The 16,118-nt window shown below is 44.9% G+C and overlaps 1 protein-coding gene across 1 annotated transcript; it reads left to right on the plus strand.

Annotated features, from left to right (window-relative positions):
* The first annotated feature begins 226 nt into the window (after nucleotides 1–226).
* On the plus strand, nucleotides 227–15,870 carry LOC141983836 (protein CLN8-like). The gene is made up of 3 exons (XM_074946824.1): nucleotides 227–366; nucleotides 11,412–12,064; nucleotides 13,348–15,870. The coding sequence occupies exons 2-3, from the start codon at nucleotides 11,522–11,524 to the stop codon at nucleotides 13,669–13,671; spliced, it is 867 nt and encodes a 288-aa protein (XP_074802925.1). The 5' UTR covers nucleotides 227–366; nucleotides 11,412–11,521; the 3' UTR covers nucleotides 13,672–15,870.
* Nucleotides 15,871–16,118: the final 248 nt, after the last annotated feature.

The following is a 16,118-nucleotide window of genomic DNA, read 5'->3' on the forward strand; positions in this document are numbered from 1 at the left end:
CTCAGTGCAGCACAAAACCTGGCTGCAGCACCAGGGCAGACTCTGGTCTGACCCCACTCCTGCCACTGCAAATTAAGTTCCAAGGGGAACTGTGAACAACCACAAAGTCCCGCTTGCCAAAGCGGGGTATTTGGCGCGCTCCACTCCCCCCTCCGGGGAGGGAGAGATGGTTTACGTCAGGCCTAAACAAAGGGTGGGGCAGGAGGAAGCGAAAAGCAATATTAGCTGTTTACTGATGTGACGAGCTGAGGCTCCAAGCTATTGCATTGCAGCTGCTTCTGCAAAGGTGGAAGAAGCAGCCCGGACTTCATTACCTTGCAGTCGGCTGATCGCTGCTGCAGTTGGAAGCACAGCAGAAACAAGCCAGTAAGTACCATGCAGTGGGTGCTGTGTGGAGAAGGGATTTATTAACTACAGCACTCATTTTAGGGTGAGCCTAGGAGAACCTGCATATGGTTATTTCGTTGTTGTTCTTTCCCCCTCCTGTATTGATTCTTTTGCAAATATTTTCTGTGTGTTGTACGGTGCTGTTCCTTCTTGTGAGGAGGAGGAAATGGGGATTAGATAACGTTAACTGAGTGCTGGTTTTGGTTAAATGCTGCAAAATATCATACTTCCAGGAGAGACTATTGCATGAAGTCAGGGGAATTTCATGCAGCCTGCTAACCACTGTATTTAGAGGGCTGTACGTAACTGTGGGTGGTGCTGCGGGGGAGGGCGTTTTGCTTTCGTTCTCGTTTTTTGTGGAGATATGAGAGGAAGATTTCTGGAGCTTTCTGGTCACCCCAGTGTAACTATGCTGATATGAATGGACTGATTCTCCACTTCCTTGTACATTGTCTAGTTGTCTACATCTGTGCAGGATGAGTGCGAAATGCTACCAAATTAGAATTCTTAACTCTCCCCCTGATTCAGGATGCAAGGTGGTGGTAAGGAAAGGCCAGTGGAGTTGTTCAGGAGAGCAGAATCAGGCCCTCTCAGAATATAAATAAGCAATATTCCTTTGCTGTGTACCTATAAGGAGCGGAGAGGCAAAGCATCTCTGTAGAATCTGTTTACTTATGCTGCTAACAATCCATATGTCTTCCTCTTCTGCCTCCCACTAGAGCTCCCAGTCAAATTGTGTGAAATGAGATACACTCTGGGCAGTTCTCCCCCTGCCCATATTGACAGGATGTGCTGTCTGGCAGTCTCAGCAATCTAGTCTAATGCTTCAGCAAAATGGAACTGTGATCATGGATATTTTCAAACAAAAGTGAAAGAAAACATTGAGCTTCTTTTAACCACCGCATGTGGAGGAAGTTTTAATTAACTTTATGCCCCCAACCTTGAAAATTCTGGACTATATAGTTAGTGATGACAGGCTTCAGAGGGGTAGCTGTGTTAGTCTGTATCAGTAAAAACAACGAGGAGTCCTTGTGACACCTTAGAGACTAACAAACAAATTTATTTGGGCATAAGCTTTCGTGGACTCTAACCCACAAAAGCTTACACCCAAATAAATTTGTTAGTCTCTAAGGTACCACAAGGACTCCTCGATGTTTTTATAGTTAATAATATTAACTGTGATGCTGGCTGAGAAAATATGCAGGTTGTGTCTCTATGTCCTATCCGCTTAGTTAGCTTCAGGAATAAAAGACCTTTTAGAATGTGGTTCAGTTCTTGTCAGAAGCTGACCGTGCAATTTTGTTCACAAGATCATAGAATCATAGAATATCAGGGTTGGAAGGGCCCTCAGGAGGTCATCTAGTCCAACCCCCTGCTCAAAGCAGGACCAATCCCCAATTAAATCATCCCAGCCAGGGCTTTGTCAAGCCTGACCTTAAAAACTTCTAAGGAAGGAGGTTCTACCACCTCCCTAGGTAACGCATTCCAGTGTTTCATCACCCTCCTAGTGAAAAAGTTTTTCCTAATATCCAACCTAAACCTCCCCCACTGCAACTTGAGACCATTATTCCTTGTCCTGTCCTCTTCTACCACTGAGAATAGTCTAGAACCATCCTCTCTGGAACCACCTCTCAGGTAGTTGAAAGCAGCTATCAAACCCCCCTCATTCTTCTCTTCTGCAGACTAAACAATCCCAGTTCCCTTAGCCTCTCCTCATAAGTCATAAGATGATCCTGCAAGCTCTTTCTCATGCAAGTAGTCCCGTTTACTAGACTAAGGCTTTGTAGAAGTATGCCCTTTGGTGTCTGATATTCCAAATTGCAAGCAAAACAACATTGTTGGGATTCCCTTCAAGACCTTTTCCACTCAACTGATCCAGACCACTTCAGTTCTGCGAGAACACTTCTATCCCGTTCTCTGGAACCCAAAAACTCAGTTCAAAGCTGGGCTTGTTACTGGCATTTTAGAAAGCTGCACCTGAGGTGATCAGGTCAGGTGCAGTGGGGTAGGTTAGGGTGCACAACTCCAAAGTACATAGTTTTAAATCAGATTATACACCTATTCTAAAAGAGACTAACACATGCACATTACATTCTACATTGTATCACAGGCATTATGATTGGCTTACCAATTTTGTGAACCAGGCCATGTATAGATCATCATGAGCTATCCATGTGCTACAAACTGTGCTGGTAAGCAAAGCGGCAGAGGCAACCTTATCACGCATCTTCCATTTTTTTATCTACTAGCTACATGTTATTCACAAGGCCCCTTGTCAATTCATGCTTTGTCCATTGTCCATTTGTCCTGTGTTCTTACTTCTAATTTTCATTGTCCATACAAGGCTTACAAACCTGCAGATCTGTGATGCTGCATACATAATTAAAACACCTCACAGAACAGGGCTGTCTTTTCTTTAAACTTTGAAAAGTTGTATTTATTTTTTCATAATATGACTTAATACAGAAAAAGATAAAACAGTTCTGATTACAACAAAGTACATATTTGTGTGTATCAAAGGTCTGTTAATGTAAACATATAATGAATAATTTCTTTTTTTTTTCTAGACCAAATTAAATATGTTCACATGAACCTTAGATATTGGGCTCAATTTTCATTTAGGTCACATAATTCTGCTCCAGCAGTTCAAGGCTATTTTATACTTCCAGTCAGTGTAAAATGACCTTAGTGTAAATGAGAATAAGGCCCATAGTGGCTGGTTTGTTACAGCTTTAATCTGTACCCTGTAAACTTTTAAAAATAATTCCAGCTATGTATAGGGTGACCGTATTTCCCTATGCTGAATACGGGACACCTTGTAAAATTGCTTGTATTCCACAGCAATCAATCAGAACTATGCAGTAGCCCCCCCAACATGCTATAAAAACTCCAGAGTCCAGCAGGGAAAGGGGGGCCTCAGGGGTCGGGGGGGTGGCCTCGGGCATAGGCGTAGTATGACTTCTATTTTGGGGGTAAGGGGCCAGCAGGGCTCAAGCCAGGACACAGCTGGGGCTGTGCTGACTGACCACTGACTGAGCAGCAGGGGGAGCAGGAAATATGGGACAATTTGCCCGTTTTTTAAAAAAAAGGCGGGACACCTGCAATAAGGCTTAAATACAGGACTGTCCCGTTAAAAATGGGATGGATGGTCACCCTAACTATGTACAAAAATTAGGTCAAATCCTTCCCTCATGTGATTGAATTGAAGGCAGTCTAGATACACTAGGGATGAATTTAGGGGGTGGAGGTGATGCTCCCTCCTTGGGCACCATTGTGTGGAGCTGGCCCGAGACCCGCCAGGCCCTGCCCCCTCCTCCAAAATATCAGTCAAACTTTGCCTATGCCCAAGCTTCCCCACCTCCTGGTGGCTGAAGCCTGGAGCCCCTCCCGTTGCATCCTGGAGTTTTTATAGCATGTCGGGGGGAGCCTCGGAAAGAAAAAGGTTGAGAACTCCTTCTCTACAACAGTTGCAAATGGTAGCTGTGATCCTAAATAAAGAAGTGACTAGCCTAAGGATGAGGAAAGAAGAATTAGAAGAAGAAGAATTAGTGAACAATCTGAGGGCAGAAATGCAGGCATTAAAACAAAAGGACAAGGAATTGGCTAGTCTAAGAGTGGAGGCTAATATGTGGAAAGCACAGCATATGTTAGCGCTAGAGTCATACCTCACAGAAGGAATCAGAGGAGAAAGAAAAGAAAGTAGCTAATGCAAAGGCCGAAACAGCTAACTTAAAAGCAGACACTAATATGCTGGAAGTAGAGGCTGACACTCTAAGAGCAACTATCTTAACACAAGGAGCTCAGATTGTAGCCGTGCAGAAAGAGGCAAATGATGCACCGCTAGAACAGGGCAAGTTAAGGCAGGAAGTGACAGCGTGGAAACAAAAAGCATCAGATGGGCAAGCTGCAGTAAGAGCTGTGCCCACCGATACGAACGAGAAGAATGGCTGGTCCGTGCCAGAAACGTGCTCTGAAAAGTGCGTTGCAAGCGAGAAAAGAGGTGATAGTGGCAGTAAAGGGGCAAAGGAAGAAACTTTGATGGTGATTTCCCTAAATTGTGCAATGAAGAGGAAGGGACCAACCCTTGGGACAAGGACTCCTCTGATTTGTACTATGAGAGGGACAACCCGTCTTTCTCAGAGACTTTACACCCCAGAACCAATTAGGGCATTGGGCAAGTTCAAGGGTCCCCTGAATAAGGAGTACAGTTTAAGAATACAGAAGTTAGAGGCACAGGTGCCGACTTTCCAAAGCGCCGGGGGTGCTTGAGCCCCCGGTCTGCCCCAAGGCCCCACCCCCGCCTCTTCCCACTCAGCTCCACCCTTGCCCTGCCTCTTCCCAGCCCCTCTCCACCCCACCCCACCTCTTCCTGCCCAGTTCCACTCCCTCCCGCGAGCGTGCCGCATCCTTCCTCCTCCCCCCTCCCTCCCAGCCTCCTGCATGCCGCGAAACAGCTGATCACAGTGGGTGGGAGGCGCAGGGAGGGAGGGAGAGGTGCTGATCTGTGGGGCCCACCGACGGGCCGCAGGTGCTAGGGGCGTGGGGGGAAGCTGATGGGGGGCTGCCGGTGGGCCCTGTCGGCGCCTATGGTTAGAGGAGTCAAAAATGTTAGGAGAGTCCTTAAATCAGATTCAGCAGCAACTGGAGTTTTGCCTTGGGGAGAAGGCTCAGTGCAAGACTGAGAATTCCACACTGCAAGTAAAAGCGGTAAAGGAAGCGCTGCAGATTGAAAAGCTGCAGCACACTTGTGACAAGCAGTAGCAGATAATTATGATGTTAAGGGAGCAAAATTGCTGCTTAGGGGAAAGTATACTGCCGCACAGGGAGCAGTAGCTGCAGCTCTGGATTCCCAGAGTCAGCAGACTGTGACTGAGCACGCACTTTGCTGGTATAGTGCGAGAAACTGCTGTCTGTAGGAATTTGCTACATTAGATAGCAGTTTTTTATAATCCCTTACATATGAGTAACTGCTACAGGTAGCAAGCACCAGGCTGTGCGGGGGGAGGGGGCAGCGGGGCTAAGGCAGGCTCCATGCCCGGCTCCACACAGCTCCCAGGAAACGGCAGCACATCTGACTCCTAAGTGGAGGGGCGGCCTGGGGCAGGGGAGCTTTGCATGCTGCCGCCGCCTGCCAGCACCATCCCGAGCGCTGGCTCCGCAGCTCCCATTGGCTGGGAATCTGCGGTGGGAGTGAATCCTGGACACATCCAGTTTCCTTCATCCCCAGGAAATGCCGGGGAAGAACTGGTAAGGCTGCTATTTAAGGGGCCATCTGAGGTCAGCACGTCATGGAGCCCCTGCGAAATGCACCAGCCAGAGCTGCCAGGAGCCCGCCCCCCAAGCCCCAACCCCCTGCCCCAGTTTGGAACCCCCCTCCCGCTCCATCCCGGAGCACGCATCTCACACCCCCGTCCTGCACCCCAACCCCTTGCCCAGCCCTGAGCCCTTTCTGCACTCTGAACCTCGGTCCCACCCACCCCCAGTCCAGTGCCCCCTCCTGCACCCCAAATGCATCATCCCTGACCTCACCCTAGAGCCTGTACCCTGAGCCCATACCCGGAGCTCATACCCCCTCCCACAACCCAACCCTCTGCCCCAGCCCGGAGCCCCCTCTCACACTTCGAACCCCTCGGCCCCACCCCCCAGCCTGGAGCCCCCTCCTGCACCCCAAACCCCTCATCCTCGGCCCCCATCCCAGAGCCTGCACCCTAACCCAGGAGCCCATACCCCCTCTCTGCCCCCTAGCTCCCTCCCCTACCGCCAGCCCCAAGCATGGGGCATGGGGTCACTTGCAGGTTTAAACTAATGTAAATGGTGAATTCTCTGTAACTTGCAGTTTTTAAATCATGATTTGAGGACTTCAGTAACTCAGCCAGAGGTTCTGGATCTATGACAGGTGTGAGTGGGTGAGGTTCTGGGGCCTGCAATATGCAGGAGGTCAGACTAGATGATCATAATGGTCCCTTCTGACTTTAGTAAAAGTATCTGAGTAAGAATATACATTACAATTTTAAACCTAACCAGTGGCCCTTAAGTGACTCGCCACAAGATGTCAGAACATATTAGTGTTAGAGCTGAGTGGGTCTAATATTTATTTAATTTTCTTTCTTGATATAAGAATTAGATACAATGCTCCTGTCAGATATTGCTAAGTTATTATCTGGAAAAACGTTAGCGTTTTCAGTTGCCTAAGTAGCCCCTGGAGTCATGGTTAAAATTGTGCCCCCTGTCCAATCTGAAATGACACCCCTGTGGGCAGGCCCAGAATTTGCCCCTCTCGTTACGCACACCGCACTGGCCTATCTGGAGCCAGCCTCCCAAATATAGAAGTCAAACTATACCTAGCTGACTCTGCAAAGGTGGAAGAAGCAGGCCTGACTTCACTGAATTCACTGCTGTTGAGCACATGACAGGAAAATACAGAGGCTGCGGGGAGAAACTGTAGAACAAATGAAACAGACTAGCCGGTAAGTAACATGCAAAGGGTGGTGTGTGGAGAAGGGCTTCATTAACTACAGCACTCACTTTACTGAATGTAAAGGGTGGACCTAAGAGAACCTGCATATTGGTATTTCGTTGTTGTTTTCTCCTCCTGTACTGATTCTTTTGCAAATATTTTCTGTGTGTTGTACTGTTCCTTCTTGTGGGAGGAGGAAGTGGGGATTAGACGGCGTTAACTACCTGCTGGTTTTAGTTAAATGCTGAGAAAACATCATACTTCCAGGATATGCCAACTTTCTAATTGCAGAAAGCCAAATACCCCTGCTCTGCCCCTTCTCCGATGCCCTGCCCCCACTCCCTCTGTCCCTCCTGTGCTTTCTCCCCACCCTAGCTCACTTGCTCATTTTCACGGGGCTGAGACAGGGGTTTAGGGTGCGGAAAAGGGTGAGGGCTCCGGCTGGTGGTGCGAGCTCTGGGGTGGAGCTGAGGATGAGGGGTTTGGCGTGCAGGAGGGGGCTCCAGGCTGGAGAGTGGGGCTGAGGATTTTGGAGTGTGGGAGGGGGCTCCGGGCTGGGGCAGGGGGTTGGGGTGTGGGAGGGGATGAGGGCTCCGGCTGGGGGTGTGGGCTGTGTGGTGGGGCCAGGGATGAGGGGTTTGGAGTGCAGGAGGGGGTTCACGGCTGGGGCAGGAGGTTGGGGGGTGGGGGAGGGTGCGGAATCTGAGCAGCACTGACCTTGGGCAGCCCCGGCATTTCCTGGGATGGAGGAAGTCCATGTGACTCCCAGGAAGCGGCTGGCATGTTCCTCCGGCTTCTATGCGGAGGGAGCTGCAGAGCTGGCACTTGGGACGGTGTTTGCAGGTGGGGGCAGCGCACAGAGTCCCCCTGGCCGCCCCTTCACCTAGGAACCGGAGGGACATGCCATTGCTTCCCAGGAGCTGTGTAGAGCTGCATGGAGCCTGCCTGCCCCACTGTGTCCAACTGGACTTTTAGCAGCCTGGTCAGCTGTGCTGACTGGAGGTGCTGGGATCCCTTTTCGACCAGGCGTTCTGGCTGAAAACTGGACGCCTGGCAACCCTATTTCCAGGAGAGAGGCTGTTTCTTGAAATCAGGGGAATTTCACACAGCCTGTGAATCACTGTATTTAGAGAGCTGTAGGCAACTGTGCTGGGCAGGGGGAGGGCAGGGAAGGGGCATTTTGCTTTCTTTGTCTTTTATATGGGGAGTTGAGATATGAAGGTTTTCAGGGCTTTCTCGTCACACCAATGTAACTATAATGATGTTAATGGCCTGATTCTCCACTTTCTTGTATGTTGCGTAGTTGTGTACATCTGTGCAGTGTGAGTGTAAAATGCTAGCAAATTAGAATTCTTAACTTTTCTTAACTCGTCCAAGATGCAAGGCAGTGGGAAGGAAGGGCCAGTGGAGTTACTGTGGTTTAAAGGAGAGCAGAATCAGGCCCTCTGAGAATATAAATAAGCAATATTCCTTTGCTCTCTAGCTATTAGGCTGCCATCCTCTTTTTCTGTTATTTATTCTATTGAGGAGTAGAGAAGGAAGGCATCTCTGAGAAGCTTTTTACTTGTTTTGCTAACAATCCATATGGCTTCCTCTTCTATCTCCTACCAGAGGTCCCAGTCAGACCGTGTTAAATTAGTTCTTCCCCTGGTCATGTTGACGGGATGTGCTGTGTCCAGCAGTCACAGCGATCTAGTCTAATGCATCAGCAAAATGGACCTGTGGCATGGATGTTTTAAAACAAAGAAACAAAACGTTCATCTTCTTTAAAACACCTCATGTGGAGAAAGTTTTAATTAACTTTGTGCCCCCAAGCTTGAAAATTCTGGACTATACAATTAATAATAACTGGGATGCTGAAGAAGCAATAGAGAGGTTATTTCTGTATGTCCTACCCTCTTAGTTAGCTTCAGGAAAAATAAAACTTTTAGAAAGTGGTCTAATTTTGTTGACAAGTTGACCATGCAATTGTATTCACAAGATGATCCTGCAAGCCCTTTCTCATGCAAGTAGTCCTGTTTACTAGAATAAGATTTTGTAGTATTATGCCCTATTTATTTTTTTTGGTATCTGATGTTCCAATTTGCTAGCAAAACAACATTGTTGAGATTCCATCTAAGATCTTTTCCATTCGGCTTATCCAAAATGCTTTGTCCAGTTCTGGGAAAACACTTTACCCAGTTCTCTGGAATCCAAAAACTCAGTTCAAATCTAGGCATGTCACTGAGGTTTCTTTATTGGTATTTCAGAAAGCTGCATCTCCAGTGATCAGGTCAGGTGTAGTGGGGTAGGTTAGGGAGCATCACAACTCCAAAGTCCATAGTTATAAATCAGATTATATACAGGTTCTAAACCAGACTAACACGTGTATTACATTCTACACTGTGTCACAGGCTTTATGATTGGTTTGCTAATTGTGTGACCCAGGTCCTGTATAGATCATGAGTATGGATACGATTTTGTCACAGTAAAATTAAGCCAAATTCACAGTCATGGTAAAAATGTACAAAATCAGTTATGGGCACAGTGGGACTGAAGTTGAAGCCTGAGCCATACCGCAAAGGATTGAGAGACGAAGCCTGAACCCCGCCACATTGAGGGCGGAGAGGGGGACATGCACAGACAGAGCCCTGCCAAAGTCACGGAGATCTGTTAAAGTCATGGAATCCATGACCTCCATGACCAAATTGTATCCTTCGTCATGAGGTATCCATACACTACAAACTGTGCTAGTAAGCAAAGCTGCAGCTGCAAGCTTATCATACTTTACTAGTTTTCTGACTATTTCTTCATCTACTTCCTATTTATTATTTACAGGGCACTTGTGAATTCATGCTTTGTCCATTTGTCCTGTTTCCTTATTTCTGGTTTTATTTTGTGCATGCAAGGCATACAAATGTGCTTACCTGTGATGCTACATACATAGTTAAAACACCTCACAGAAGAGAGAACTGTAAGAAGCAGGGCTACCTTTTTGTACACTTTGAAAAGTTTTAATTATTTTTCATAATATGAATTAATACAGAAAAAGATTAAAAAGTTCTAATTATAACAGACAAAAACTATGCACTTGCATGTATCAAAAGTTCTGTTAATGTAAACATATAATAAAGAAAAATATTTACACTATTACTGATATTATTTTGTCTTTAAAAAAAAAAAGTATGTGTACATGTACTATAGAGGTAGGGCTCAGTTCTCATTTACATTTAGCCCACATTATTCTGCTTCAACAGTTCCAGGCTCCTTTATGCTTCCACGCAGTGTAAAGTGGCCTTAGTGTAACTGAGAATGAGGCCCATAGTGGCTGGTTTGTTGCAGCTTTAATCTGTACCCTGTAAACTAGGCGTATACGTTTGTTCCTAAAGACTCATAGATTCCTAAAAACTCATGTCTATGTTGCCTGGTAAAATCAGTGGCAGAGAGGCTCAGAGCCCAAAGCTTATGCTATGGCACTGACCCAGTGGTGGGCAACCTGCAGCCCACGGGCCGCTCGCGGCCCATCAGGGTAATCCACTGGTGGGCCGTGAGAGAGTATTTACATTGACCGTTGACTACATTGACTGCAGGCACGGCCATCTGCAGCTCCCAGTGGCCATGGTTCGCCATTCCTGGCCAATGGTTACTGCGGGAAGCTCTCAAACTCACCCCTTCCATGGATTTCAGAACCCAAGATCCAACTGGAGCCCAAACATCTACACAGCTGTTTTTAGCGCCGTAGCAGGAGCCTGAGTCTGTAGCACAATAGCGCAAACCTGAGTCTGTACATCAGGGCTCAGAGACTCACTGCTGTGGATTTTAAGATACAGTGTAGACCTATCCAGAGGGCTCTACAGGTGAAAAATGAAGGTTCAGTGATGCTTAAACATGCTGCTAAAAAATTGTAAGCCTCAGCTGTGGTTGTGTTTTTCTCCCTTTAACACTAACCTCCTTTGTTTATGGTTATGTAGGAGTTGTTTCTGTTCACACCTGGAATGTTAACTTTGTTAGAAGTAAAAAACATTGGTCATAAAGCAGATTTCAACTGTTACGTGAGGAAGGCGTGGGGGGGGAATGATCTTGGTGAAGGATTGTTTTACAAATGTGTTGTCAGTAGTGTTAGCAAAACACTGCAGCCAGACGGACTTCTTGAGGAATGATTTATAAAGGCAATGGAAATCTTGAAGAAGATAAAGAACAGTATGTAGTCTACATAAAAACCAGTAAGGAAAACAATAAGGAAAAGGTATTATATTTTTACATAACTAGGGAACAAAAGGTGAATGTTTTGTGACTGTAACATCCATTGGCGTGAATAGTTCTGCAAGTAAGGAAACAGGGAGTCTCCCTCTATAGCTCATCTTCTCTTTTATGTACCTCGTTGAGACCCTGAAGGTTAATTATCAGCCTTGACCAAGGTTTTTTTATGTCAGTTCTAAACTGTTGGGAAATACTATTGGAAACAGTAACAAATGCTAAACTGTAGTGAAACTAGCGAGCTTTCATAAATGGGGAGATCACATATACACACACATACAACCATTCTCTGCAAGTATTGAGTTATTTATTTTATTTTATTTATTTGCAGATGGGTTTCTGCTCTGTGTAACAGCCCAGGCTCAGTAGTCTTATAGTAGACCACCGTGTGAATAAGACACTTCAGACTCCTTCCAGATATTTTGAATAATAGAAGAAGAAATGAATCTTGCAAATGATGGTGCAACGTTCAGTGCCATTTATGACTGGAACTATGTTCTGTGGGAAGTTCGTTTGAAGTTACTAGCAGCTGGTTTTTTCAGCTACCTGGGAGTATTTCTTCTAGCTCACTGGCTGTCCTCATGGATCAGTGCCACTTATTGCACTTTGTCAGCAAAGCAGAAGATCTTCTGGAATATGGATATCACACGTGGCCTGTTTGCAGTTCAGAGTTGTGGAGCTGGCTTGTGGGCCTTGCTTATAGATCCAGTTTTTCAAGTTGACCAAGTGTATGCACAGCAAAAATGGAGCTGGTTTCATTGCTTAATAGCTGCTGGCTACTTCTTGCTTGAAAATGTAGTTGTTAATGTGTCTAACGTTGTTTTCAGGATATTTGATGTGTTCGATGGAGTTCATCATTTATTTGCCTTTGGTGGGCTTCTTGGTCTGATAATTAACATAAAGTCTGGACACTATCTACCCCTGATGGGACTGCTACTTGAGATGAACAATCCTTCATACTGCATATCCTCTATTCTTGCAAGGGTAAGAACTTGCTGTATTAATTATGGGTGAGAGAAGTTACCATCATAGTCCTCGTAGTGCCTCCTCCTCAAAACAAATCAGCAAACAAAGAAATATTGGCCTCTAAAATGGCAGATGAGTTCTGGGGTCAAGAAAGAAATTTTTCTTCCAAACTTGAAGTGATGTGTCCATTGGAATCCTTAATTATAACACCCTAACAATAATTAAATATTTTCTGGAAAATCTTTTAACTTTCTTTTTACCCATTTTGTAGCAAAGAAACAAAATGAAAGAAATTTTAAGAAATTAGTTTACAGACTCACTAGTTGGGATCTAGTGCACAGGAGCAAAGATTAGGTGATTAAACTCTATTTTTAAAAGATTTTTTTTTTAAACTGAAAGTAGTAACATGAGAATGTGTGATCACCTCCAACAAGCTTAATGCAGACCATTACATATCTGCTGGAGATTAAAAATATGTCCATGTGTGCTCACACACAAAGGAGTGTTTATGTACATTATGTATATTCTGTGGATGCAGAGAGGGAGAATAGCCTTGAGAAGAGCTGCCATGCATGTAGGGAGAGAAGAAATCGGCCCTGCTTCCCAAACCATAATCTGTTCCAAAGAGTGTGTCTTAGAGCAGTGGTTTCCAAACTTGTTCCGCCGCTTGTGCAAGGAAAGCCCCTGGCGGGCCGGGCCGGGCCAGTTTGTTTACCTGCCGCGTCTGTAGGTTCGGCTGAACCTGCAGACGCGGCAGGTAAACAAACCGGCCTGGCCTGGGCCGCTAGGGGCTTTCCCTGCACAAGCGGCGGAACAAGTTTGGGAACCACTGTCTTAGAGGTTTAAACTTAAATCCTAAAATATCCTGACTCTTTAGAACTACAGCCACAAGTCCTGGCATGATCACCTCAACCCTTCTGCATGTGTAGATGCTAGAGCAATTTGAGAGTCATGGTCTACCTGAGTGGTGTTGGCCAAAACTTCCCAGATCCTGCTAGTCCTTGCACACTTTTGTGACATATGTTTTGTTTTGATCATTTTCCTCCATCATCAGCTGGCTGCATCTGACTGATGCTGTATTATGCAAAGTGATTTAGAATTCTGCTAGACAAAAGGTGCCATATAAATGTGCAATCTTTTAGCATTCTAGAGAAAAATGATTGAGAGAATGTTTGTATGGCAGTTTACAGTAAACAAAACAGGAAAACTAAATATGTGTGTCTCTTATTTCTAGAAAATTCTGACTGCCTTAACTTGAAGGTGCAATCTCATTTCTTTCTCTTTGTTGTTGTCTCTTCCAGATTGGCTGTGCTAATACCCTTTTTTGGAAGGCAAACCAATGGATAAATATCCATATGCTTCACTGCCGCATGGTCCTTATTTATCACATGTGGTGGGTGTGTATTTCCCATTGGAATGATGTGGTGGAAAATCTGGGACTTCCATATTTTATTGTTTTTTTCGTGGGGTTAAGTACACTTACGTTAATACTTAATCCATACTGGATATTCAAATCGACTCAGTGGCTCTTTGGTCCAGTTGACAGGAAATTTCCAAAAACAGCAGTGAAAAATGCATCCTATGAAAATTTAAATAGTGAAACATTCCAAAAGAAGAGGATATAGTTCTGCAACAGCTATTCGGGTTACAGTAAAATATGTCCAGGAGAAAATGGTGCAGGTTTACTAGCCAGTCCATGAAAATAGAATTGCTTACAAGAAGTCTATGAATGTATTGATCTGTTTGCAGTTTGCTATCAGTGTACTATACTCATTTGTCAAAAGTGTTTTAAAATTGTTGCTGTCTGTCTTTAAAATACACACACACTCTTTGACTTAGTCAGGATTTATGCCAGTAATTTTAGTCTGGGAGCATAATGTAATAAAATCTCATTCTGGGGGGGAGGGGCAAATTAGTGATAGAAATGTAAGGGAGGTGTCATTTGATTCATAAAAATCTACAGAATCATAATTTCAATGATGTTACTGTTTGTAGCATGGCAGGAGGGATTCACTGACTTTCCTCTCCCCTGCTCCCCATCTCCAGGTCCTCCCGGTTGGTGGAAATTTTATGATAGAACTTTGTCAGAAATGTGTCAAATTACTTATTATTCAAAGCCCTTTCTCCCATGAACACAATGGTACCAAACATGACAAACCCAAAGCAGTTAGGTAGATATATATTGGAGAAAATATTGAAATATCAACTTTTAAAATTGTTCTTTAACACAAGGAAGCATTGCTTGCATGAAAAAGACACTGACCTTTGGTAATCCTAACAAGTTTAGTCTTGACATGGAGGATTGAAAATATTTATTGATCAACATTGTCATCAGTGTCATTACTGTCTAGGGCTAGTGATAGACCCGTTATCACATTGATACTCATCCATGCCACGCTCACACATCTCTGTATAAGGCAGACAGCTGGCCAGACATCTGCAAGATGTTGAGCATCTCGTCTTTGTGCATGAGATTTTGATTAGCTGAAGGATTGATTTAGGAGTGCATGGTATTTCATGCATAACTGGTACAATCAGTGCATCCTCCAAGACCTATCCGTCCCCAATAAGAGAGGGTAAGTTTTAGATGCACGCAGTCATCCTGGAGCCATTCCATTGCTTAATAATTTGCCCTCTTGATAGCAGACATAAATGCATCCCTTGTCAATGGCAATTTTTCTCCATTTTTCTGCTTTTTTTTAAACATCCACCATGAATCTCTGTAAGTGTCATAATGTTCATCTTCAAATGGTAAATTGAGCATATGTACGCCTCTAGTGCATTTATGTCCTCATCTGTGACTGTCTCAGCCATTGTGAGCACCTTCAGCACAAGGACAGAGTCTTCGGAGGCTGAATGAAATGCCTTCCTGTAAAATCATCTGGTCTTTCTAGCCGGCCTCCAAGCAGTGCCACATTCCAAAAAGGGTCTGGAAACCTGGCAGTGCGGCTGTTGAACAGGTCTATAAAGACCCAGGTCTAGTGACACAACACATTTTGATTCAATTTTGAAGATGTATTTGTTCATGTATTCCAGCTCCATCAGGAATGTTAACTGAACTGAGCGATGAGTGGGGAATAGCATTGTTGGGATGGTGCCAAATTGGTGTGGCCATACGGAATGAACGGTGAGAGCATAACCTGACATAACTTAAACACGGCTGAAGGGCTGCAGAGGATCCTGGGAGCAGGTTCCCTTTAAGCAGAAGCAAATTTGATAAAAAACTGGAAAAGTCTGCATGTACAATCAATATTGAACCTATTGGTCAGCAAATATGGACCCATGCAAAAATAAAGATCACATGTATAAAGTTCTAGCATGGAGCACAGGTCGACCTGATTATAGTGACCCTAGCGCAAGGACTCACACAGAGAGCCAGAGTGAATGACTGATGAGTAAAAGTGGGGTGATCTTCGTTTGGTACCACCACCCCCAGCTCCTTCTAAAACACTAATTAGGTAAAAATTAGTCATCACACACCCACTGGGCATGCTTTTAAGACATGTGACTCCTCTGAGGAAAAAGAGTATAAGAGTCAAGCAAAGTAAATTACTGTGTTTGGGATTCCTTAATTGATGTTTGAAGAAGCAACGCTGCTCGACAGAGTAGTCAAAACTCTGTTCCGTGGGTTCGAGTAGGACTGTGAACCAGAGGGGCCTCAAGGCAACCAAGACCTTGCCTCGAGGGAATCCGAGACAGACCAGAGGGCTGAGAAAAACAGACCAGGAGAGAAGAAGCCGTGTATAAAATTGGCAACCACCTTCTCTGTTTGCCAAGCAGGAACTATGTGGGACCAGCACAGGGCCTTTTTATGTATGTTTGTGAAAGAGAGACTCATTAAGAGGAATGTATAGCTCTTAATATATAGCTCTTAATGTCTCACATAGGAGTTATGTGTTTAATATAACCCTTTACCACTTCTGTAATTCCTTCTCAATAAACTGTTGTGTATTGAAGATAATTACTGTGGACCTTTTTCACTGGTATGACCGTAATCTGCTCCACCGGGAGCCAGTTAAGATCCATTTCAGGGGTAGTAGCGCCCCCTGTTGTCAACATAGTGTGATGTTCC

This window comes from Natator depressus, chromosome 3 (genome assembly GCF_965152275.1).
Source record: "Natator depressus isolate rNatDep1 chromosome 3, rNatDep2.hap1, whole genome shotgun sequence".
Taxonomy (NCBI): domain Eukaryota; kingdom Metazoa; phylum Chordata; order Testudines; family Cheloniidae; genus Natator; species Natator depressus.